The following is a 24471-nucleotide window of genomic DNA, read 5'->3' on the forward strand; positions in this document are numbered from 1 at the left end:
ATTGAAGACAGTCTGAGCACTGATGGAGAGATTGTGCGTTCCTGGTGTAACTTGGGCAGTTGTTGTTGCCATCCTGTACCTGTCCTGCAGGTGTGATGTTCGGATGTACCGATCCTGTGCAGGTGTTGTTACACGTGGTCTGCCACTGCGAGCATGATCAGCTGTCTGTCCTGGCTCCCTGTAGCGTTGTCTTAGGCGTCTCACAGTACGGACATTGCAATTTATTGCTCTGGTCACATATGCAGTCCTCATGCCTCCTTGCAGCATGCCTAAGGCACGTTCACACAGATGAGCAGGGACCCTGGGCATTTTTCTTTTGGTGTTTTTCAGAGTCAGTAGAAAGGCCTCTTTAGTGTCCTAAGATTTCATAACTGTGACCTTAATTGCCTACCGTCTGTAAAGTGTTAGTGTCTAAACGACCGTTCCACAAGTGCATGTTCATTAATTGTTTATGGTTCATTGAACAAGCATGGGAAACAGTGTTTAAACCCTTTACAATGAAGATCTGTGAAGTTATTTGGATTTTTATTAATTATCTTTGAAAGACAGGGTCCTGAAAAAGGGACGTTTCTTTTTTTGCTGAGTTTACAAGAACAGGTGTCGCAGGAATGCCAAGAAGATCATCAGGGACCCCTGTCAGAGGGGAGTGGTGATATGATATGATAGATTGTACTACAACAAAGCTTGTTTAATTTCTTTCTGACTACAATTCCCAAGATGCAATATCGACGCGCCTCTTGGTCACTTACCGGAAGTTTCTACGTGTTCAGTTGTCCGGAAAGGCTATTTTTTTTACTGAGGAAAAGGAACTTTCTTCTCAAAACAGGAGGTTCAGTAGGTACGTTTATCCAACATTCGTATCTCTGTTTGCAACTAAACCATACATTCAGTTGTAGTCTTGGCTAACGTGCTACTGAGGCCAGCCAATTCCATGTCCATCAAAGGGTTTATGCCACAGACCTAACGTTAGCTAGCCATAGCTAGCTACTTTGTTTAGTCTAACGTTTGTCTTTTGACACAAATTACTTTAGTTTAAATAATATTGTTGGCACGGAAAACCACAGTTTGCCAGCTGACGTTAGCTTTCAAGAGCCATCTAGTTAGCTACCACTAGTCTGTTAGCCTGGCATGTCAACAAATATCTGAGCACAGTATATCACACTATCTGTCGTGACTGCTGGAGAGTCTGTTAGACATATCAGATAGCTAGTAAGATGTCTAAACTACCACAGACAGACTGACATTGTGACTGTTGCAATGCCTTACTGTAATTGCATGGTAAAAGTCTTGTACAGGATGTCGAAATAAGCTGGCAGTATTGTGTCACCAGGTGAGGCCTATGCAGGGAGAAAGGGAAGACTGCACCTCCACTGTAAATCAAATTCTGTATATCTATGGCTCTGATTTGGGCATCGTGATGCTTCCTGTGTTTCCCAGCACTATGTTGCCGACCACCTCGCCGCAGAACGGAAGCCTGAGCGCCCGCGATGCGGCACGCCACACAGCGGGCGCCAAGCGCTACAAATACCTGAGGAGGCTGCTGCACTTCAAAGCCATGGACTTTGAGTTTGCCGTGTGGCAGATGCTCTACCTGTTCACCTCCCCACAGAGAGTGTATCGTAACTTCCACTACAGGAAGCAGACCAAGGACCAGTGGGCCAGAGACGACCCTGCCTTCCTGGTGTTACTCAGCATCTGGCTCTGTGGTCAGTATCTTGGGTGTTTTTCACAGCAGTCCATCTATAACAATCACTGCCCTTTCTGAACAAGTGTGCTTTATAAAAACAAGGAGTGGGAACTGTGTAGCAATAGTTTGACCACTAGAATAACTTTTTGCAATTTAGAGAAAGTATAAATATGCACAACCCCAACAAAAAGCAAAGCACCTTTAAGGCATCATATTAAAGCTTTGATTAGAAATGAAGCAGCAACAGAAATCATTAACAAACTCAAAATAGGATGCAATAAGGCTTTCTGTATCGGATGTAACCAGCAATCAAACAGGAATGAATGTATCATTTGGAGTATTAATGCCTGGTTATGGGACCCTCTTTCCATTGACTTGGTCTCATCTCACATGTGATGAAAACAGATCAGAGACATAAAGAGGTTGTGATGAGACTGTGCAGTCTCAAGGAAATGTTTTGATGATCTGTTACTCCACATGCTCGGCACTGACGAATGACTGAAAGAAATTGATAGTAATATGATTGTGGGAGCTGTTTTGTTAGACTTGTACAGTAAAATATATAACTGAGACACTTAACACAGAGCTCCAGCCAGTTTTACAATGGCTAACTAGCAATAGGCTGATGCTAAATATCTATAGGAAAAGCATCATTTTTGGACAAATCACTCGCTCAATGCTAAACCTCGTTTAGATCTATTATTGAATAATGTGGCTATTGAGCAAGCTGAGGAGACTAAACTGCTGGGTGTAACCCTAGATAGCAAGCTGTCATGGTCAAAACATATAGACTCAATGGTTGCTTAAATGGGAAGAGGTTTGTCCGTGATAGAGCGTTGCTCAGCCTTTGACATCTCAGTTGTCCAGACAGGTCCTACAGGCCCTACTTTTGCCGCACCTGGACTACTGCCCAGTTGTGTGGTCATGTGCGGCAAAGAAAGACATGGGTAAAATGCAGTTGGTCCAGAACAAAGCAGCCTGTATCTCACTTAGATGTACTTGGAGGGAAAGTGTCAGTAACATGCATGCCAGTCTCTCCTGGCTCAAAGTAGAGGAGAGATTGACTGCATCACTATTGGTCTTTGTGCGAGGTATTGATGTGATGAAGGTACCAAAATGTCTGTTCAACCAGTTGGCACAGTTTGGACACTAACCGGTACAACACATACAAACAGAGGTCTCTTCACAGTCCCCAGGTCCAGAACAGAGGCTGGGAAACACACAGTATTAAATAAGAGTCATGACTACATGGAACTCTCTGCCACCCCAGGTAACTCAAGCTAGACATAAAACCATTTTAAAATACAGATAATAGCACACCTTACTGCACAAAAGGGACCGTGAAGAGAGTCATTTAATATAGCTTGTATTGTAACTTGCACTATACTACTATGTATTAGACCTAGATATTGTGTGTGTACTGATGTAGGCTATGTGACGTTTTAAATGTATGTAGTTCAGTCTTTAACCAATAATGTTCTGTATTATGTATGATGTCATGTTTCATGTGGAACTCAGGAAGAGTAGCTGATGCTTTTCCAGCAGCTAATGGGGATCCTAATAAATAACAAATATATTACAAATTACAATATTCTCATCTTTATGCTTTGTGGCTGTGGTTGACACCTGTCTCATCCTGTGTGTAGTGTCCACAGTGGGCTTTGGGCTGGTGCTGGACATGGGCTTTGTGGAGACTCTGAAGCTGCTGCTGTGGGTGGTGTTCATAGACTGCATCGGCGTGGGCCTGCTCATCTCCACACTCATGTGGTGAGTAGAGATTTACAGAAAGAGCTAGATGGACGTAAGGTGTATGGGATGGCTGGAAGCCTATGAGGCCAGAAGCATCATTGTGTGTATGTCTATCTGGTCCCTTCAGATACAGGCTAGAGGTTGTCTTCGGGCTGTGCAAATGTTTAAATGCTGGTCCTTCCCCATGCTCTTCTAAAGGCCCTTTCCTGTCTGCTGTATCCCCAGGTTCATCACCAATAAGTACCTGCTGAAGCCGCCCAGTAAGGACTATGATGTAGAGTGGGGCTACGCATTCGATGTGCATCTCAATGCCTTCTACCCCCTGCTTGTCATCCTGCACTTCCTACAGCTCTTCTTTATAAACCGTGGGTGCAGACGTGTTATTACACATTTATAACATGTTAAGGTGTTATGTTGTAACGGTGTCTGATCTCTGCTGTTTGTTTCAGATATCGTAGTGATAAACTCAGACTGGCTCCTGGGGTACTTTGTAGGGAACAGTCTGTGGCTGACAGCCATCGGCTACTATCTATACATCACATTCCTGGGATACAACGGTGAGGCCCCCTTTTAACAAAGATTTTTTATAGCTAAACCAAGATAGACCACAGCCTGTCGTTTCCAATGGGAACAAATGAGTCAGTGGGCAGAGCCAAGCACGAGCCAGCGAGATCCTCTCGGCCCATTCTAGCATGCATCTTTCCGTTAGAGAAAACTTACTCTGTTAAGTGCCCATGTGCTGTAACTCAATTCGCCTTTGCTCTCCTTCTAAACAATGTGTTTTTTTACAACTTTGGCAAAGGGTAAAGTCTACAAGACTTAGTCCACTCAGATTCTAGTTTCGGGAACAGAAAACTGTATTGAGATCAAAACTTGCAGTATGTCGGTCATCCTTCCTCTGCTGGCCACTGGGCATCATTTTACATATCATTTTACATTTCATTTAGCAGATGCTATTATTCAGAGCGATTACAGGGGCAAGTGCCTTGCTCAAGGGCATAGACAGATTTCCCCCACCTAATCGGCTCAGGGATTCAAACCAGGTCCCTTTCGGTTACTGGCCCAATGCTCTTAACCCCTAGGCTACCTGCTGCTTCCTCTCACTGCCATATTTGGTAGTGAGTGGAAACAACAAGCGGATGCTTCACCTTTATATATTTGTTCTGTGGTTTTATTCACCTTTAAAGGGATAGTTCACTGGGGGTGAAACCATCAGACCCGCTAACCATGGATACGTCTACCAACTGTATATTTACTCCAGTTCCTCTCTCACTGTCCCTCAGCATTGCCCCAACTGCAGAACACAGTGGTTCTGCTCTACCCCTTCGCCCTGCTAGTTCTCCTCTACATCCTCTCCCTCTCCCTGGGATGGAACTTCACCAAGGGCCTCTGCTGGTTCTACAAGTATCGTGTCCAGTAGACACTCTGGAGTCAGGACCAGAGCCCACAGACAGGCTGACAGTCAGGTGGCTCTGAGGACTCATGGACAATGCTTTCATTCTGGAATGTGATTGAATGGGGTGATGCAGTTTTGTATACTTTGTAAATAATACTTTGGCTGTAAGATACACAAATCGTGGATTGTTTTTAAGATTATATCTCGGTTTGTTCTTTTTTTTAATATGACGAAGAGAAATAGAAGTAATGAAAAGTGGTGAATTTGTATTTCAATTGGATTAAGGGGCGTTTCTCTGAGTACATTCCTGAGCACTTTCAATAAAGAGGTTTTACTTCATCCCTTTTTCATTAACAGGAAATAAATGCAATCTAAAACAAGTAACTGATAACCTGGTAACATCACTCATGGACATTTGCTGTTGAGCTCAAGTAAGACAATATCAGAAAATTAACTTCCTGATAAAGTAAAATGATTGCTGGTGATTCAGAACATAATGGCAAGTCAAAATAGACACATATCCACCACCTCAAACTGTCTCCCTCTTATCAAGATCTATCTGTACTAAACTCATTACGAAGAGTGGGATTTTGGAGCCCCCCTATAATTTAGTAAAAATAAACAATTGAAAGCAATATGGGACAGCGGTATAGGTGTAGTTCCCAGCCCAGCGCTTATTACTTCAGGGAGTCCATCAACATCCCCTTGAAGCTCTCTAGGTCCACTGTCCTCATGATGACAACTTGGTGCTCCTTCTCCAGGACTCCCAGCTTGTCCAGGACCATCATGCCCCGGGTGTAGGTCCCCTGAAGCTCCACGGTAACCGCCACCGGCTCAGACACCCACACGAAACCTTCATCGATGGCCGCCGCCATGGCGTACGAGTCGCACGACACGAAACCCGGGCCAGCCGTCATCTCCCGTTGGTAGCGAGCACAGGTGTCCATGGTGTGTTTGAAGATGCTCTTCATGAAGCGGGCCTTGTCCGAGTCCTGGGCCAGCCAGTTGTCACAGAACGACTGCAGGGTGCAGATTAGAGACGGATGGGTTTGGAGAAAAGACTAATCAATTTGCTCAAACAAAATGTATGTAAAATCTTTGTAAAAAGGCTACAAGAGATATTTCGATAGTAATGAATTGTCTGAGTAAGCCAGTGGATGCATCTCAATAATTGAAAGTGGCCACCTCTCCTTGTCTCATTTCCTCCCATCTGCTCTGATGTGAGAGCTGGACCAGTGCTTACAATTAGCCTGGTAGTGTGAGAGCCTTTATTTAGTCTGTATAGGTAGATGACCAGAACCTGTGGTCTTACCCATGGTAGCTTGTTCTCACAGCAGAACTCCCAGGTAGCGATGTAGGTTGGACAGAAGAAGCGGTTCAGGACGATGTAAGCAGCCTCCGGGTCGGCAGCAAAGTTGAACTCTGCAAACACAAATAACAATATCCAAGAAACAAATATGTTGTCATTATTATTTACATCATTTCATAACATCCTACCAGGTCAATTGACTGTATGACAAAGTATGTTGATAACAAGTCACTAGGCCTATGCAAATTGCATTATAGACACAAACCCCTTACAGTCAGTGTTGCCTCCCATGATGAAGAGACCTTTGAGTTTCTGAGGGAGGGTGGGGTCAATCTTCACTGCAGGGCCAGGTTGGTCAACGGGGCCATAGCTACCAGGCACACCTAGACAGAGAAACAACACTGAGTCAATCCAGACATCTATTATGAAGGGGAAAAAATGCCCTTAACGTCTTGGCAACGAAGCACTAGACCTTCTTGTTATAAACTGGTCCTGAGCATCTCAAACTAAGAGCATTGTATTTGGTACAAATCATTAAGTGCTAGACCTCAGCTGAATCTGGTAATGAATGATGTGGCTGTTGAACAAGTTGAGGAGACTAAATTACTTGGAGTTACCTTCGATTGTAAACGGTCATGGTCAAAAATATAGATTTAATGATTGTAAAGATGGGGAGAGGTCTGGCCGTAATAAAGAGATGCTCTGCTTTTTTGACACCACTCTGCAAAAAGCAATTTCTGCAGGCTCTAGTTTTGTCTAATCTTAATTATTGAGGGCTGATATAAATACTATGCATGCCAGTCTCTCTTGGCTAAGAGTTGAGGAGAGACTGACTGCATCACTTCTTTTTAAGAAACAAAGGGTTGAAAATCCCAAATTGTTTGTATAGTCAACTTACACACAGCTCTGACACACACACACACACACACACACACACACACTTATCCCACCAGACATGCCACCAGGGGTCTTTTCATAGTACCCAAAAATCCAGAACAAATTCAAGAAAACGTACAGTATTATATAGAGCCCTTATTGCATGGAACTTCCATCTCATATTGCTCAAATAAACAGCAAACCTGGTTTAAAGAAAAGATAAAGCAACACCTTGTGGCACAACGCCTCTCCCCTATTTGACCTAGATAGTTTGTGTGTATGTATTGATATGTAGGCTACATGTGCCTTTTTAAAAATGTAGTTCTGTCCTTGAGCTGTTCTTGTCTAATGATGTTCTGTATTATGTTTAATGTTTTGTGTGGACCCCAGGAAGAGGAGCTGCTGCTTTTGCAACAGCTAATGGGGATCCTAGTAAAATACCAAAATACCTTGTTGTTCGGATTCCAAGCCCCAATGCAAAGACATTTCTTATAGATCTAGGGGTGCTGGGGTTTGGTTTTAGCCTAGGAACCTAACCCTTTTGTTACCGACCTCTCCAGGGTTCTCATTGACCAGCCTGATGATGGCTTCCACAGCCCCTTCTGTCTGCAGCAGCCTAAGGCCCGGGGCATCTGGGTCAGGGGCGTCCCCCAGCCCATCCTGCCCGTGGAAGGAGCCTGCCGACACCGAACACTGGGATCTAACGCAACACAGCAGATATAATACACACTGATATTAGTCTATAATAGAGCATAAGCTTACCACCAAAATTGTATGATCGTTACAAATCAAATCGTTGTTTAATGAAGTGAGCAGTCTTTCCACCAGGCCTACCGAAAGTCTCTGGCAGACCTTGAGGACGCGCAGTGTGTTCCTGCAGGAGTTTTCCAGGGAGGTGTTGCCGCTTACGCAGGTGATCCCCAGGACCTCCACGTTGGGGGCTGCGAGAGCCATCATGATGGCCTGAGCGTCATCCACCCCCGTGTCCACGTCAAGCACCAGTTTCTTCTCGGACCTCCTTGGATCCTTGAACGCTTAGAGGAGCATTCAATGACATAGTCAGAACAGCAGTGACATTAAAATGGGACATTACACTCCAAAATCTAAGTTTGTCAACAATTCCTTTACCCGGAAGATTGTGCTTGACGATAGTTTGACTGTCGCTGCGGACGCGTCTTCTTTGAAAGACTAAAGCATGTCTGCTACACCTTGTCATGCACCTTGATATCGGAATAAATGGAGAATACACACAGTATAGGAATTGAATCATAAGTTAATCAGGCTGAGTCGAGCAGCCGTAAAGATGACCTGATATTGCCTATATGGAAACCCCATGTGTAACCCTGCCGGCTATACATTTTGCTGTTGGAACTGGCTTCTCAATGTATTTTTGGAATTGACCGGGCTAACGTTCTGTGCATAGAAATATAATTATATTTCTCATGGTTCTGTGCTACACGAAACCCACGGACCAATGTCCTGCGCACGTAGGTGGATACACTGGTCAAAAGGTTGTTCAACTGTAGCCTGTTATTACCAAGGTGATTACCACTGGAGTCCACGTGGTGAACCGGAGTGTAAGCTCACCAGACTTCCGGGTGGTTGTTCGAGGTCAGGTAAAAAAATAACACCACCACTACACCACTGTGTGTGAGGGTGTAACATCCCCAACGTTGTGGCAACGTAATGGCAATGCTCCGTCCTTAACATAATATCCCGTATTTTGTCAGAAATACTAACCAGATCCAGGCCGCCTTTTTCTTGCCTGTTCTCTTAGCGTTGTGTCGGTGTCCATCACCATTGTTGATGAATCGTTACTGGAGAAATGAGGCCAAGTTGAGACGCTAGACAGGGTGGACTTTAGATATAGTAAAGGCAGTTTATTCAAAGGTAAAGATATCTGGCAAAGCGTGCTTCACGGACTCGTTCGTCTAGTTCTTATGGAACTATCGGAAGGAGCCCCGAAACATGGTGTGCAGATCATTTATACAGTAAAATGACGTAGGTATATTCTGGGAGTCTGTTCGTCGGATTGGTCGATCTGGGTCGTGGGTAGTCCTGTTCGGGCCTGGTGTCGACGTTCCATTGGCTCTTAACATTGTTCTTTGTCTTCGAGTCCCAACCTTGAAAAGAATGTGTGTGCGTGCGTGTCTGTGGTTGTTATCTGATGAGAGCAGAATGTGTCAGAGAAAAGCAGGGGGGGGGGGGGGGGGGGGGGGCATGTTGTGCAAAGTATAGCTTGTGTTGAGAAGTTGTTATAACAAGTTTCCAGTATCTATTACAATTTCTTACACCATTCGAATCCCTTTGGTCACCTCTTGTTTCTTTCGCTCACATTTTGGAGGACAGTTCATTGTCGCTGCAATGTTGTGAATGTCCTTCGGTAGGATGACTTTTCCAGTTACTTTGGTGAGCTCTTTGATCACCAATCTTTTGTTGCCATCGTACTTTGTCAGCAATTCTGAACACTTGGCGCGTTCAGCCGGACAGTTGTCTCCTCTTGGGGTAGTGCTTGAATGCAGCCTGTACAAGAACATTCCTTTATACATGTGTGAACAAACATCAACCAGTAATTATGGGATAGTCCTACTGTATTTTATAACAGTAAGACTATAAAACGCATCATGGTATTGCCAACTGGAATTGAACCCATTATGTTGACCACTCACCTCACTGACTTCATGGTTGTGTATTTTGACCATTTCCTTTACAACTAATCTCTCTCCATCCTCTGTAGTTTTGACTTTGATTAAAGCTGGGCATCCAACTCTGCTGGTACTGTAGAGACAATGAGCCTACTTTAACATTGTTTGAACAATGTAAAACGAAATACTTTAATAATTAAAAACTTTTTATTTTATTTTTTTTATATATATTGTCCCCACTACAAAAAAAGCTCTTGTCCTGGAAAACATTACATTGAAATACTCTTATTATGACGGACGGTGGCTGCAAAACAGTGCCCCCTGTCAGCATTTCTAGCAGATATGTAGGCTGCATGACCATGGATACAAGCAAAAAAAGTCATCTAGAAATGGATGTTAGCTACCTCGTTTTCGGACGCACTCCTTTAGAATGTGATAAGACATTTCTGCCACCGTGTATACACGTCAGATGTATGTTCACATACTTCAACTCAGGATTGTAATGGTGCCTTGGATTTAATCGTTTGACTTTTTCAATTGTTCTTGCGTCGCGGCGGTAAAACTGGACAGCATTTTATAAGTCTGTACAATGAGTATGTCGACCCAACATTAACAAAAGCCATTCCTCTGCGCGACACAGACGTCTTTTCACGGAACCGCAGCCACTACTACCGAGTTCTTCTTATTACGCCCTTTTTGTTCGTTCCGAAGTGTGCAAACCAGATGTTGAGTGTATTACTGCACCGTCTGGACTGGAACGTGATAGTGGACAATGAATGAATGTGGACTGCTTATGTCTGCCAAGGTTGTATTCTTAGCAGACTGTGTAGTTCCAAAACCTTTTCCTAACGCAGTCAAACGTATTAAAATACCAATGGACGTATCCTGTAGAGTGGAAGAAAATATCTATACATTCCAGAGATGTTTTAGTCAAAATAAAATGTGTCCAATATTAACGATCAAATAAAAATAATACAGGGTTACAAATGAAAAATAAACCCAATTACCTGACGCTAATCTCCATAGTGTGCCATATGCCAATGGTGCTGCCATTGTCTTCAAGTAGCAATGTATTTTAGGAATCAAAATGTGGTTTCTTTCTTGTTGTGACTATGAGTACGTCTTTGGATCACGCCACAGACATTATCACTGGCTTCATATCTCGACAGCTTTGCTACTGTATAACAAGTGGCATCTTGCAGAGAACAAAAAAAATCCTAGTAGCCAGACACAAGGTCTTTTGTTTTACTGTGGTTGTGACCTAGCTGGATGACATTTCACTCTAAGCTAGAGCCACCCAGATAAGATTCTGGAATAGAATGAATTGCAATGAGAAGAACGGAACATTCCAACATCTTGATGTAAACTTTCAAGTCTTCCATTACAAAGACAAAACAAAAGACGTTGCACATTATTTTATTAGCGTCAGATATTGATGAAAGCTTCATCTAAAGCAACAGTCAGGCCTATACAGTTATCCTCTTTGTGCAGGATACAAGATATGCGCTCATTACAATAGAAAGAAATACAAATCCAATCCCAACACTTATTGAAATATACCCTATAGTATAGTACATAAATGCAAAATAAAGTCTGCAGATAGCAAAATATGTTTCCAATAATACAAAAAATATTTATGAGCATGAAAGACACTACAGTAAACAGACTAAATGTACACAAACTGCATCTCACAGTTGAGTTTATGGGTAAATCCTGTATTGTGCAGTACAGAAGTGCCTGTTGAAAAGCAAACGTTATATGTGAAGTTTTGATACACACACACACATATGACTTATTTGTAGGGTCAAGTCTCCTCTGGCTCAATTGTGTATCAAATTGCAATCATTAAATGTTGCAAAACAGAAAGTCGACATTGCCGCTTGGTGGTGAAAATAGACATGACAAATATGTTGGTTGAGCAGCACAGTTTCCAGATTAACGTACAATTAAACTCCCATACCGATAACAATTTTACTGACTATTTTTACCCTGGTCAACAACGCCTGCCAACAAGACAATCCTAAAATAACAGTGCAACAAATGCAGAAAATGATCTTAAAGAAAAGTGCTTCTTGGGTGTTTAAATGGTTTACTACTGGCCTTTACTTGGTTCAACATTAGAACAGAAAATAATCTACTCGATTTCCTTTACAAGTCAATGTTATATAATGTATTATGTTTCCTTTGTTACCCTCAAACCCAACTTTTTCCAGAAATGAACTTGGTAAAAGAGGGAAGTGGATCTTTCTACAACATTCATAGCTTTTTCATATTCCTCTTTAAGTCTTAAAGGAATAGTTCAGGATTTTGGCAATGGGGCCCTCTGTGCTAAGCTAGTTAGCATTGGCTCGCGAAACTATCTGTAACTTCACCCGAATCCTGGGTGAACTCATGCCAAAATCCCAAACTATCCCTTTAAGACAGTGCTAAGACTTCACAGTGCGCTGCCAGATAATGCCACCCAGCTAAATCCATTCACAATCACAACCCTTCATTTGGCAAAGAAGTTAAACGTAGGCTTTCCAGATATGAAAAGGGAAACAGTACATAGATGAGGTACGCATCAGACACTGAAAGCTCTGGTTGGTCTTGGGTTGCCATTGCAGTCTGTGGGATGTTTCTTAAACTATGGGTCGGGTTCCAAAGTGGGCCCTGGGCATGCAAGAGGTGGGTCGTGAGTTATGAGAATACATCTCTAATCACACACTATTTCATCTTCATTTGGATCGCCGGTGAACCATTTGGGTCACAGGAGGATGGTCAATTTCTTATTTAATTCTGGAGCTGAAACCGTTGAAAGATCCCCTGCTCTACAGGATTAGAGTACTGCTAAATCCACGTGGGGAAGGAACCTTTCATCAAGTCCATCAGACTGGCTTGACTTCCACAATGTGTAGTCCATATGTAAAACATTCCCTAAATAAGGACTCTGAAATGCATAGGCTCTGGCCAATGACGCCAACCAAATGTACGAATCCCAGTTTACATGTTAACTATGGGTTGAGACAACTTTCAACATAGTCAGCATGAAGTAGCATCGTCCCAGTATGAACGTTTGGCGACCTATAGATTGCCGGAGGCTCTGAAAAGAACTAAAAGTCATCACTGTGTATAGTGGTAAAGAATCAGTGACCGTCTTTTCAGGAAAACGACCTCCTTGCTGTATCTTGACTACCTTAAAAACGTGATGTAACCAGACAGTGTTGTTACTAGTCCCACCTGACTTATCTACAACTTCAGAACAATCTAGAAAGGTATGTATGTGAGGTCTGAATAAATTGTATATCGTTTCTCACCTAGTAGTGGTTTGGCATTTTCCCAATTCTATAGTTTTTGATATTTGTCTTTGAAATGGAAAATATGCATTGATTCAGTGCACAGGTATTTACCACAGGACTTCTGCAGCTACAGTAGGTTGAAGACCATCTAACCATTCATCATTTGTTTTATGCTGCTGTTGTTGCTGTCCCTATTACAATAGAATAGATTATGATCCAAATCAAGTCTCAACCTTCCCAAACGTTCCGTCGGGGGGCCTGTAATGTTTGGGGAAGGCCTTGAGCTGCAGACAGTTAAAAGCATACTTGCGACATCCCACGTTCTTCATGGTATTCTCCCGTCTGCAGCCCTCACTGGGAAAAAGGAGGGAGGGAGGGAGGGCAAGCACAGAGAGAGAGGATGACAGCAAAGTGAAGAAAACAAAACAAAAAAGGGCTTGTGTTAAAAGACAATGAGAAACCCAAAAACCAACCAACACATTGACGCCACTGTCAGAGAAACATGGGGGCAACAGCTAAAGCGAACGGTCGGACGGATGGTTCCGGGACATGGGGAATATCGGAATGTTGGAGGGAGGGGTACAGAACACTAATACTGTGTACAGAAGACGTGCTTTCTACATAGAGTTACGAGCACCACAGATAAAGTGAAACAAGGGCAATAGCAAACGCACAAACTTAAAAGTTCTACATTCTAATGTCAATGCAACAGTTCCATTCCAGGGAAAACAGAGAACTGCACTATTCAAATACTCTATAGTGAAGTATACACCTTCTCCTCTGATACATTTGGCATGATGTTTATTATATAACATTAAAGCTGATTCTTTGGGCTGCTGACTAATTGACTGCTATTGCACTTTCCAGAGACAAGCATTTGAGCGAAAGGGAGAAACGTCTACTATTTCAGAGAGAAGCATTAGAGAGAAAGGGAGAAACGTCTACTATTTCAGAGAGAAGCATTAGAGAGAAAGGGAGAAACGTCTACTATTTCAGAGAGAAGCAGAGAGAAAGGGAGAAATGTCTACTATTTCAGAGAAGCATTAGAGAGAAAGGGAGAAACATCTACTATTTCAGAGAGAAGCAGAGAGAAAGGGAGAAACATCTATTTCAGAGAGAAGCATTAGAGAGAAAGGGAGAAACGTCTACTATTTCAGAGAGAAAGGGAGAAACGTATACTATTTCAGAGCATATTCATAAATGGTTATCCAAGCAATCCTGATATTGGGTTGGAACTGGGCAAAGTACCAGACAAGGGTTAATACAAAGATATCTGGAACAGCAACTAGAATTTCTCCCTCTCATTATAAAGTGACACCTGCATGAAGATGATGTAATCACATCAAACTCTCCATAAGAATACATATATTTAGCAAACGTGAGCATTTAGACATACAAGCATGAAAATATAATGCAACGCAATATAAATATAAATATATTCTCCATAGTCAAAAGCGCTAAGGAATTCAAGAGAAACAGAAAAATAAAACTTGAGAATTGAGTCATGAACTTGGTTTTAGTTGGAATATTCCTGGATTTAGCATCACTATGGTTACAACATGTGTAAAGTAGTGGGTTTCTTCATCGGAATTAAATACACCGGCAGAACAAACTGTCACCAGCACATTCTGCAACTTTAGAATGGGCTCCTAATTGCATGTATCCCCAGAATGGAGCAATCCAACTCTTTTCATTTGACCTACTGAAGCTACTGGGTGACAAGCTTCTGTAGTATCATTACCAACCAGCAGGAGGAGCTTTTTCACATTTGGTTGAAGCAAACGCCATCCTAACATTGTACATACTGGTGATGTGTCCTAAATGGCGCCCTATATAGTACAATACTTTGACCAGGACATATAGGGCTCTGGTCAAAATTAGTGCACTACGTAGGGAATAGTGTGCCATTTGGGATAGACTTTGGGTGCTGCTCTCATGGAGCACATTTTCCCCTGGCTGTCCCTCAGAGCTCTCCTCCCCTGGCTGTCCCTCAGAGCTCTCCTCCCCTGGCTGTCCCTCAGAGCTCTCCTCCCCTGGCTGTCCCTCAGAGCTCTCCTCCCCTGGCTGTCCCTCAGAGCTCTCCTCCCCTGGCTGTCCCTCAGAGCTCTCCTCCCCTGGCTGTCCCTCAGAGCTCTCCTCCCCTGGCTGTCCCTCAGAGCTCTCCTCCCCTGGCTGTCCCTCAGAGCTCTCCTCCCCTGGCTGTCCCTCAGAGCTCTCCTCCCCTGGCTGTCCCTCAGAGCTCTCCTCCCCTGGCTGTCCCTCAGAGCTCTCCTCCCCTGGCTGTCCCTCAGAGCTCTCCTCCCCTGGCTGTCCCTCAGAGCTCTCCTCCCCTGGCTGTCCCTCAGAGCTCTCCTCCCCTGGCTGTCCCTCAGAGCTCTCGTCCCCTGGCTGTCCCTCAGAGCTCTCCTCCCCTGGCTGTCCCTCAGAGCTCTCCTCCCCTGGCTGTCCCTCAGAGCTCTCCTCCCCTGGCTGTCCCTCAGAGCTCTCCTCCCCTGGCTGTCCCTCAGAGCTCTCCTCCCCTGGCTGTCCCTCAGAGCTCTCCTCCCCTGGCTGTCCCTCAGAGCTCTCCTCCCCTGGCTGTCCCTCAGAGCTCTCCTCCCCTGGCTGTCCCTCAGAGCTCTCCTCCCCTGGCTGTCCCTCAGAGCTCTCCTCCCCTGGCTGTCCCTCAGAGCTCTCCTCCCCTGGCTGTCCCTCAGAGCTCTCCTCCCCTGGCTGTCCCTCAGAGCTCTCCTCCCCTGGCTGTCCCTCAGAGCTCTCCTCCCCTGGCTGTCCCTCAGAGCTCTCCTCCCCTGGCTGTCCCTCAGAGCTCTCCTCCCCTGGCTGTCCCTCAGAGCTCTCCTCCCCTGGCTGTCCCTCAGAGCTCTCCTCCCCTGGCTGTCCCTCAGAGCTCTCCTCCCCTGGCTGTCCCTCAGAGCTCTCCTCCCCTGGCTGTCCCTCAGAGCTCTCCTCCCCTGGCTGTCCCTCAGAGCTCTCCTCCCCTGGCTGTCCCTCAGAGCTCTCCTCCCCTGGCTGACCGTCAGAGCTCTCCTCCCCTGGCTGACAGTCAGCTCTCCTCCCCTGGCTGACAGTCAGCTCTCCTCCCCTGGCTGACAGTCAGCTCTCCTCCCCTGGCTGACAGTCAGCTCTCCTCCCCTGGCTGACAGTCAGCTCTCCTCCCCTGGCTGACAGTCAGCTCTCCTCCCCTGGCTGACAGTCAGCTCTCCTCCCCTGGCTGACAGTCAGCTCTCCTCCCCTGGCTGACAGTCAGCTCTCCTCCCCTGGCTGACAGTCAGCTCTCCTCCCCTGGCTGACAGTCAGCTCTCCTCCCCTGGCTGACAGTCAGCTCTCCTCCCCTGGCTGACAGTCAGCTCTCCTCCCCTGGCTGACAGTCAGCTCTCCTCCCCTGGCTGACAGTCAGCTCTCCTCCCCTGGCTGACAGTCAGCTCTCCTCCCCTGGCTGACAGTCAGATGGTGTTTTATGGGACAATAGAGGTAGTTCTACACCAGCATACTTATCAATAGATTATCTGATTTTATACATTTCTATTATTTACAATATGGATTTACAAGATTGAAAAAGTAAATACTGTGGAATACTGAGAAAAAAATACTGCGTATTTGTCGATAATGTAAAACAGTAACATTGCACAAAAATCGGTAAAAAAACTACTGAATATTCAAAACCAAACCATTGAACTAACCTAAATACACCATTAAACCCAGCCTCTCTCTCATACCAGTCACACAGGTGAGAGGCCTATAAGAAGCTTGCATATAGCTCAACCAACAAGGACAAAAGTATCCCTCCAGTTTTCTATTGTGGGGGTCTAGGAGTTGGAAATGGGGGGTGGAGGGAATGTAAGACAAGCGTGACAATCTCACAGAGGCTATTTTGGGACGGATGGTCCATTTCTTTAGTAGGTCACTTTAGATTGGATTGAGTGTGGCCGTCTTGGGACGTAACACAGCACTGAAGACAGGTTTATACTGATTAAAATGGAGAGAGGCTATGGGGCAGGAAAACGATAATACCACTAGTCTACATATTAATGAGTCCATATACCATTAGATAGCTAATTATGTTTTTATGGGACTAGATAGCAACTACTGTATATGATAATGGTGGGTGGACTCCCAGCAGAGACCAGGAAGTCCAGAGTGCAAGGCTTGGAAGTAACCCAAAGAATCTGATATCAAATCTCCCTTTCTAGGGCACTTGTGGAAGCGGGATGGATTTGGGCTGCTGGGAGATCTGGAAGTAACACTTTGACCTGGAATGAAGATCCAAGACCTGTATCTAGCATCTGAGACCTGGCTAAAACATTTGGCACAACAAGCATGGGCTGTGTCTCAAATCATCCCCTATATTTAGTGCACTACTGGTCAGAGGTAGTGCATCATTTGGTGGTGGGGAGCCATTTGAGGTTTGCCCATGTACATTCTCTTCATCTTCTCTGTCATTTCCCTAGAACTGCAACACTTATAGGTTCTCTAACAAAGAACCAATTCATATATACAAACTCCATAGTAAATAGGAAACTTGGTACAGACATGAAATCTGATATCAACTAAAAAATAAACACCTCAGAAACACTACACTGCATAATCAAACAAGCCAACAAAGCTCCCCTGAAATATCATACATTCCCAGATTTAGTCAATTCAAATTGCTCCGACCAAGATGAAACTGTGTCAATTGGCAAGACAAGCGAATAACCTTCATTAAGATGACAACGTTGATTAAAAAAAGTGCATTGTTTTAAAGTGAAAGCGGACACAAGTCTCTCCTGCTGTAAGAGTAGGAAGGCCTGAGGAACAACAAAATGGCCACCAGATCAAAACAACATCAGCTTGATATTGCATGGCCAAGCCATCCCTTGGCTTATGCTGTATGCAAACCTTATGGAAGACGCAAACGTCAAGCAAGCCAGAACATTTGCATGACTGAAAATAAGCTCTGTGCAAAACCAAAGGATCCATGACATCCCATTATCATAATAGCATGGTTATAATCATGTCATGAGTTGGGAAGCTGCATTATAAATACTCAAGGACAACTGGGACAAAACTTCCATTAAATTCAGCTAAAACTTCTTACCGGCTATATTTCACAAAGTTTCTCTCCATACTCTCAGTTTGTAATTGATTGTTGTAAAACAATGGGTGTTAAACTAAGAAATGTGTCAGAACACTGACAGTAACAGTCTCATACAGCACATAGACCTTTAGACCAGCCTCCTGCTCTGACTGGATTGGTTAGGACAGAGAGCAGGGCGGGAGGAGTGCTGGCTGCCCATTAGGTGGAACAGCTGGAAGTTTAGCCGAGTGACGCACATAAAGTCCAGGTCAGGTACACACGGTCTGCCCTCGACCAATCAGAGGGTTCTCCCGGCTGAGCTCCAGACAGACTGACAGAGCGACTGACTGACTCCCTGACTGCCTGTCTTCCTCCTTGACTGACAAACTAACTTTTTGCCTTTCTTCCTGACTGACGGACACACTGGGGGGAACGGGCAGAGAGAAGAGGTGAGTAGAGGTCGAGAGTAGGTGGGGCTGGGTGGCAGAGGGGCTGTGCCTTCAGCTGCAGCGGAGCTTGGCCAGGAAGTAGGCGACGCTGAGGAACAGCCAGACGACCAGCAGGTTGGGGCTGAGGGCCAGCAGGGGCAGGGAGTACAGCAGGCTGGGGTCCAGCCTGAAATCCCGCACAGGCAACAGGCCACTCAGGTTCTTCTGGGTGACCCCCTCCCTGGTCCCAATGCTGCGGAGAGGGGGAGGGAGGAGAAGCCGGGGCCAAAAAGTACAGGTGGCATGGATGGATGGATAGGACAGGGATGAAGTGGCCAATAAGAGTGGAGGAGACGGTAATAAACAATATGAATGATATGTGGTGGCCATGATCAGCCATGGATAACAAAGAGAGATACCAGTGATGGTGCAGGTGGGGTGTGATAACATTAAGGTTAGGGACACAGCCAGTGGAATGGAACGTGAAAGCCAGAAACAAATCCCAAACAAGGATAAGAAACACCCCAAATTAAAAACGGATAACGGAAATCATTCCAACCAAAACATGAGAAATTATAGACATTGTCATAAAAGAGGAAGAGAAAGAGAGAAAGGAGAAAATTAAGAGAAATGTTCTGCATCTTTAGGAAAGAAAAGATCAAGAGGTAAGAGAAGACTGTGATGATTCTCCATGTTCATACCACAGACAACAGATATGGGGGGGGGGGGGGGTTGTGCTCCAATCCATTTCATTTCAGTCAAGTCATTGAATTTGGATTCACTTCCTGAATAGCAGGTGGGGTGGGGGGGTATGCCATCCTCAAGCCATGCACTTAAAATTCCCCATACCAAATAGGAACAGGAAGTGGGCAGGTGAAGAGAGGAGCGAGAGACCATGCACGGAGCTGCAGGACAGCATTGCATTACTACCCAACACATCTTTCACTTAACCTACTGTACTCTACAGGACTTCTGTTCTGGGAGTCATCACATCCTTACACAAGGTTTCTGTTCCTTCTACCCTCCTTCACTTCGTCTAGCCCTTCTTTATCTTCTCAGCAAGCAGTGTCAGAGAACAGGGGGATGGGGTTGGAGGAGAGCTGGATAGGGGGATGATGTGGGGGTATGGAAAGCGAGCTCTGTCATCATGGGGGAGCATTCTCCACAAACTGGCTGGACAGACTGACAAGCAGATGCTGCGTGAGGAACCAATGCTAATTACAGAAAATTAAAATAGGATTTATATTTTATTATTTTTTTAATGGGGAAGAGGGGACCCTGTAGTTGGCACTGTCCCAGCATATGGAGCGAGCAATATAGGTGTGTTTCATTTTAGTTCAGGCAGTGGGCTGGACACCTACCTGCGCATGCAGTCGAGGGCCTGGGAGAAGACCTGTGGGGCCATGCCATGTTCGTGCTGTAGGATCAGGCACTGCTCCAGGGTGACAGACATGGCCGTGCGGTCCTTAGCACTCTTACAGCTGGTGAAACGCACACCATTCAGACGACGACAGATCTGGGGAGGACAGATACCAGGAAATAATAGACAGCAGGCTGCTCACTACAAAATCCTTCTTCAGGCCTGCTCTGTATCCTCATTAGTAACATCCATACAGAAGGAAATTGACTCGAAAGGATAATCTCCAATAATTAATTCATGGCCCTGCAGCGAAAAATGGGCCTACCTCTGCTGCCTGCCACAGGATGTCTACGTTCTTGTTCTTCCTGGCGTGCACGTTCTGTCCCAGGAACCTCAGCAGCTCTGGTAGACACGTCTGGGAACGGGACCTGGGCAGGCCTGAGACCAGGAGAGGGGTGGGGGGGGAAGTTATAGGCTACATCTTAACAATATTCTCCATATAGGGCCATTTACTTTATGGTGACTTACAGTCCTCAGGTAGGACCTCCTTGAACTGTTGATAGTAGGAGTTGAGTCTGGCCAGACTCTCTAGGTTAATGATCTCCTGCAGAGACGTGTCTCCAAACCTGTCAAACAGGACACATGTCAACAATACAGGGACATCACCACTCTTCATCCCTCTGCATCTCTCCGTCATTCCTCCCGCTCACTTCTCTGCCAGCGTCTGCTGTTCGTTGATTCCCACGTTGAAGAGCACCGGCTGGACGCGCAGCAGCATGCCGTTCTGGATCTCCCGCGGCAACGCGTCAAACATGGTCTCCGGCAACGGGATGCGGACGTTGAAGCCGTCCCGGTTGCCGGTGATGACCGGCAGCATGTCGGGGGAGGAGCTGGAGGTTGCCTGGGTCACCTTGAAGGTAACGTTCCGTAGGTCCATGATGCCTACCGACATGTCCTCCAACATGGACAGCTCCTCGCCTGGGAGGTGTGTGAGAGTGAACAATTATTAAACAGAGAGAGAGAGAGAATGAGAGAAATAGAGAACGAGAGAAAGAACGTGAGAGCAAGAGAGAGAGGAGAGTGTGTACTTTACCGTAGGTGCTGAGCAGAGACTCAAACTGGGCCAGCAGGCCGATGGTGTAGAGCTGCCTGAGGAAGCCATCGTCACGGAGACAGTTCCTCAGCTTGATGATGAAGCCACAGATGAGGGCAGTGAGCTGGAAACCGATATTAACATTAACACTGAGTATACAAAACATTAGGAACACCTGTTCTTTCCATGACACTGACCAGGTAAAAGCTATGATCCCTTATTAATGTCACATGTTAAATCCACTTCAATCAGTGTAGATGAAGGGGAGGAGACAGTTTAAAGAAGGATTTTTAAGCATTGAGACATGGATTGTATATGTGTGCCATTCAGAGGGTGAATGGACAAGACAAAACATTGAAGTGCCTTTGAACGGGGTATGGTAGTAGGTGTCAGGCGCACCGGTTTGAGTGTGTCAAGAACTGCAACGCTGCAGTGTTTTTCACATTCAACAGTTTCCTGTGTGTATCAAGAAGGGTCCACCACCCAAAGGCCATACAGTCAACTTGACACAACTGTGGGAAGTATTGGAGTCAACATGGGCCAGCATCCCTGTGGAACGCTTTCGACACTTTGTAGTCCATGCCCTGACGAATTGAGGCTGTTATGAGGGCAAAAGGGGGTGCAACTCAATATTAGGAATTGTTCCTAATTTTGGTATAGTCAGTGTATATTAACACTCAGTCACTTCAACGTCACATCATTTTTTAAATTTACACACATTCCTCTACCTCAGCGCTTGTGTGCATGTCTGTATGTATGCCCACGTGTGTGTTTGCTAATGGGTGTCTGTGCACACATGTATATGCATCTGCGTGTGTGCGCACGTCAGTACGTGTGCATGTGTCCTGTGCTGACCGTCTGGCAGAAGACCACGTCTCGTCTGTACTGCAGGGAGAGGTCCATGGCGATGGTAGGAGCACTGTCCTGCATCAACAGGAACACCATGGAGCTCTTCGCCTTGTCACTCATCATAGCCACACACTCTGTCAGCGTGGTGAGGAGAGGGTACAGCGCCTCGCTCCACTCCCCTGGGCCACACACAAACAACAACAGTAACACACACACACAGTATGTACTCTTCTGCACTGAAAGCATCCCGAGAGACCCTTGAACTGCTGCTGCAACTCCATATAATGTGAGACAATAACATGTGACAACACATTGGACTTTAAGTCCTTCATTTTTGATAAGGTACTAGAAACAGAGGTGTCATACAGACGGTGATATATATATAGAGCTAGACGAAGCAGTAGCACTGAGCTGGGCTGCATTTAGAAGCAGTCAGAGAGACGGGGACAGAAGCTGGGGAGAGGACAGAGCTCTTACCTGGGAAAGCCTCCTCGCCACTGGGGCTGCCATCTGGAAGGGGTGGAGGTGCCACATGCATGGTTAGGGAGCGCCATCAGCAACATGGCAGACAGCACACACAGTACAGTAAGCACATAATAAGCTAGCTGGCTACAGTACATAGGCTGAGCTGACACATAGGAGGCCACAGCAACGGGACTTTGGCTGGCCTCCAGAATACAACAAGCACTGACAGACCTACCTAAAACAGAGAAATGAACCATTCACAAATAGGAAATATACATCTTTGGAATGTTTAAGAAAAAATATTGCACAAAAACAAGGTAGACCAATTCTAATAGGTTGAGATATTCATCATATGATAGCAGTATGACGATAGGACAAATGTGCATGACAAAGCAAAAAAGCAAGTGAAGTGAAGAAACCTACATGGGTTTTTGTCAGGGCTGGGTGGGCATGCATGAGTCAGATTCAGGGTGAGAGCAGGCAGGAGGGAGGATGATGATGGTGAGGAAGGTAGTGATGGTGAAGGCTCCTCCTGGGTCATGTATTCGGGGTTGATCCAAAATGCCCTGGTACTCTGGTTACCTTTTTTACTGCTGCCGCCCTGCTGGTGGCCTGGGGTAGTGTCCCCCTGGCTGCTGTCGCCAGGCAGACGGTCCTTCTGAAGGAGTTTGTCCACCCGCTGGATGATACACTCCAGACTCTTGTCTACATTTACCCACACCTTCTCCTGGGGGGAGGGAATGAAGAGGAGGAATACAAAAGAGAAGAACAGTGTAGGGGAAGGGGGAGAAGGGTGGAAGAGAGGAGAAGGGAGGAGAGACGAGAATAAACAAAATCCAATAAAATGTAGTTCAATAACATTAAGTTCCAGTCTAGACATCTGATGGCCCAACAAACCAAACAACAAATCCCTCAGGTAACACACTGCTTTCTTCCTTACATACTGGAACTGGATTTAAGTGCTCCTAAACCACGAAGGCTAAACTGGAGTTGACCTGTGAACCCCTGAGCCCTGGTGACCCCTTGCCTTACCCACTCCTCCTCGTGCCAGTCGACGTGCAGCGAGGAGCGGCTGTTGCATCCGCTCCACTTGGCCAGCAGCGTGTCCCGGTCGTTGCGCAGGACTACTTGATCGCTGGCGTCGGCGGAGGGTGACGCCTTGGAGGCGATGTACTCGGGACGTGCCGCGTTCAGCGCCTGGATGGCCGAGGCCAGCAGTTTGCAGTCGCACTCCGTCACCAGCTGGCGAGTCTGAGGGTAAAGGTCATACGAACCACACAGCGGGAATTGAGCTAAGCAAGAGGCCGTTCTGTATTCTCTTCAGTCCACATGACAAATTAAATTGGGCAAATAATATATCGATCTCTTTGAGTTTATGACTGAAGACAAAATACACACCTCACAAAGGTCAGTAAAACAGCACAAACAGACCTGGTACCAGGCTAGAGGCTCTCCCTCACAAACAGACCTGGTACCAGGCTAGAGGCTCTCCCTCACAAACAGACCTGGTACCAGGCTAGAGGCTCTCCCTCACAAACAGACCTGGTACCAGGCTAGAGGCTCTCCCTCACCAACAGACCTGGTACCAGGCTAGAGGCTCTCCCTCACCAACAGACCTGGTACCAGGCTAGAGGCTCTCCTTCCCCAACAGACCTGGTACCAGGCTAGAGGCTCTCCCTCACCAACAGACCTGGTACCAGGCTAGAGGCTCTCCCTCACCAACAGACCTGGTACCAGGCTAGAGGCTCTCCCTCACCAACAGACCTGGTACCAGGCTAGAGGCTCTCCTTCCCCAACAGACCTGGTACCAGGCTAGAGGCTCTCCCTCACCAACAGACCTGGTACCAGGCTAGAGGCTCTCCCTCACAAACAGACCTGGTACCAGGCTAGAGGCTCTCCCTCACCAACAGACCTGGTACCAGGCTAGAGGCTCTCCCTCACAAACAGACCTGGTACCAGGCTAGAGGCTCTCCCTCACCAACAGACCTGGTACCAGGCTAGAGGCTCTCCCTCACCAACAGACCTGGTACCAGGCTAGAGGCTCTCCCTCACCAACAGACCTGGTACCAGGCTAGAGGCTCTCCCTCACAAACAGACCTGGTACCAGGCTAGAGGCTCTCCCTCACCAACAGACCTGGTACCAGGCTAGAGGCTCTCCCTCACAAACAGACCTGGTACCAGGCTAGAGGCTCTCCCTCACCAACAGACCTGGTACCAGGCTAGAGGCTCTCCCTCACCAACAGACCTGGTACCAGGCTAGAGGCTCTCCCTCACCAACAG

At 46.0% G+C, this 24471-nt stretch overlaps 2 protein-coding genes and 1 pseudogene across 13 annotated transcripts in view; 1 reads left to right on the forward strand and 2 right to left on the reverse strand.

Moving 5' to 3' along the window:
* Positions 1-702: 702 nt before the first annotated feature.
* LOC129840546 (protein unc-50 homolog) lies at positions 703-5171 on the forward strand. Its single transcript, XM_055908496.1, is given in 7 exon segments — positions 703-786; positions 789-838; positions 1438-1706; positions 3334-3454; positions 3662-3801; positions 3886-3993; positions 4720-5171. Coding segments are annotated over 7 exon segments (894 nt in total). The 5' UTR covers positions 703-717; the 3' UTR covers positions 4857-5171.
* Positions 5145-10978, reverse strand: LOC129840547 (inosine-uridine preferring nucleoside hydrolase-like; annotated as a pseudogene).
* An 84-nt stretch (positions 10979-11062) lies between these two features.
* Positions 11063-24471, reverse strand: part of LOC129840544 (inositol polyphosphate-4-phosphatase type I A-like) — a 53028-nt gene continuing 39619 nt past the window's right edge. For 4 of the 12 annotated variants that reach the window (XM_055908488.1, XM_055908487.1, XM_055908494.1 and 1 more), the window contains 9 exons: positions 23224-23442; positions 22615-22918; positions 21733-21905; positions 20878-21001; positions 20495-20762; positions 20313-20410; positions 20110-20222; positions 19786-19940; positions 11063-13294 (listed from right to left, as the gene is read on the reverse strand). In XM_055908488.1, the coding sequence (XP_055764463.1) occupies positions 13162-13294; positions 19786-19940; positions 20110-20222; positions 20313-20410; positions 20495-20762; positions 20878-21001; positions 21733-21905; positions 22615-22918; positions 23224-23442 (1587 nt within the window). In that variant the 3' untranslated portion in view covers positions 11063-13161. Of the gene's footprint in view, positions 13295-16196; positions 18678-19785; positions 19941-20109; positions 20223-20312; positions 20411-20494; positions 20763-20877; positions 21002-21732; positions 21906-22203; positions 22237-22614; positions 22919-23223; positions 23443-24471 lie in introns of those variants that run through there. The other 8 variants (XM_055908484.1, XM_055908485.1, XM_055908493.1 and 5 more) reach the window with 6 other exon arrangements.

This window comes from Salvelinus fontinalis, chromosome 41 (assembly GCF_029448725.1).
Source record: "Salvelinus fontinalis isolate EN_2023a chromosome 41, ASM2944872v1, whole genome shotgun sequence".
NCBI lineage: Eukaryota > Metazoa > Chordata > Actinopteri > Salmoniformes > Salmonidae > Salvelinus > Salvelinus fontinalis.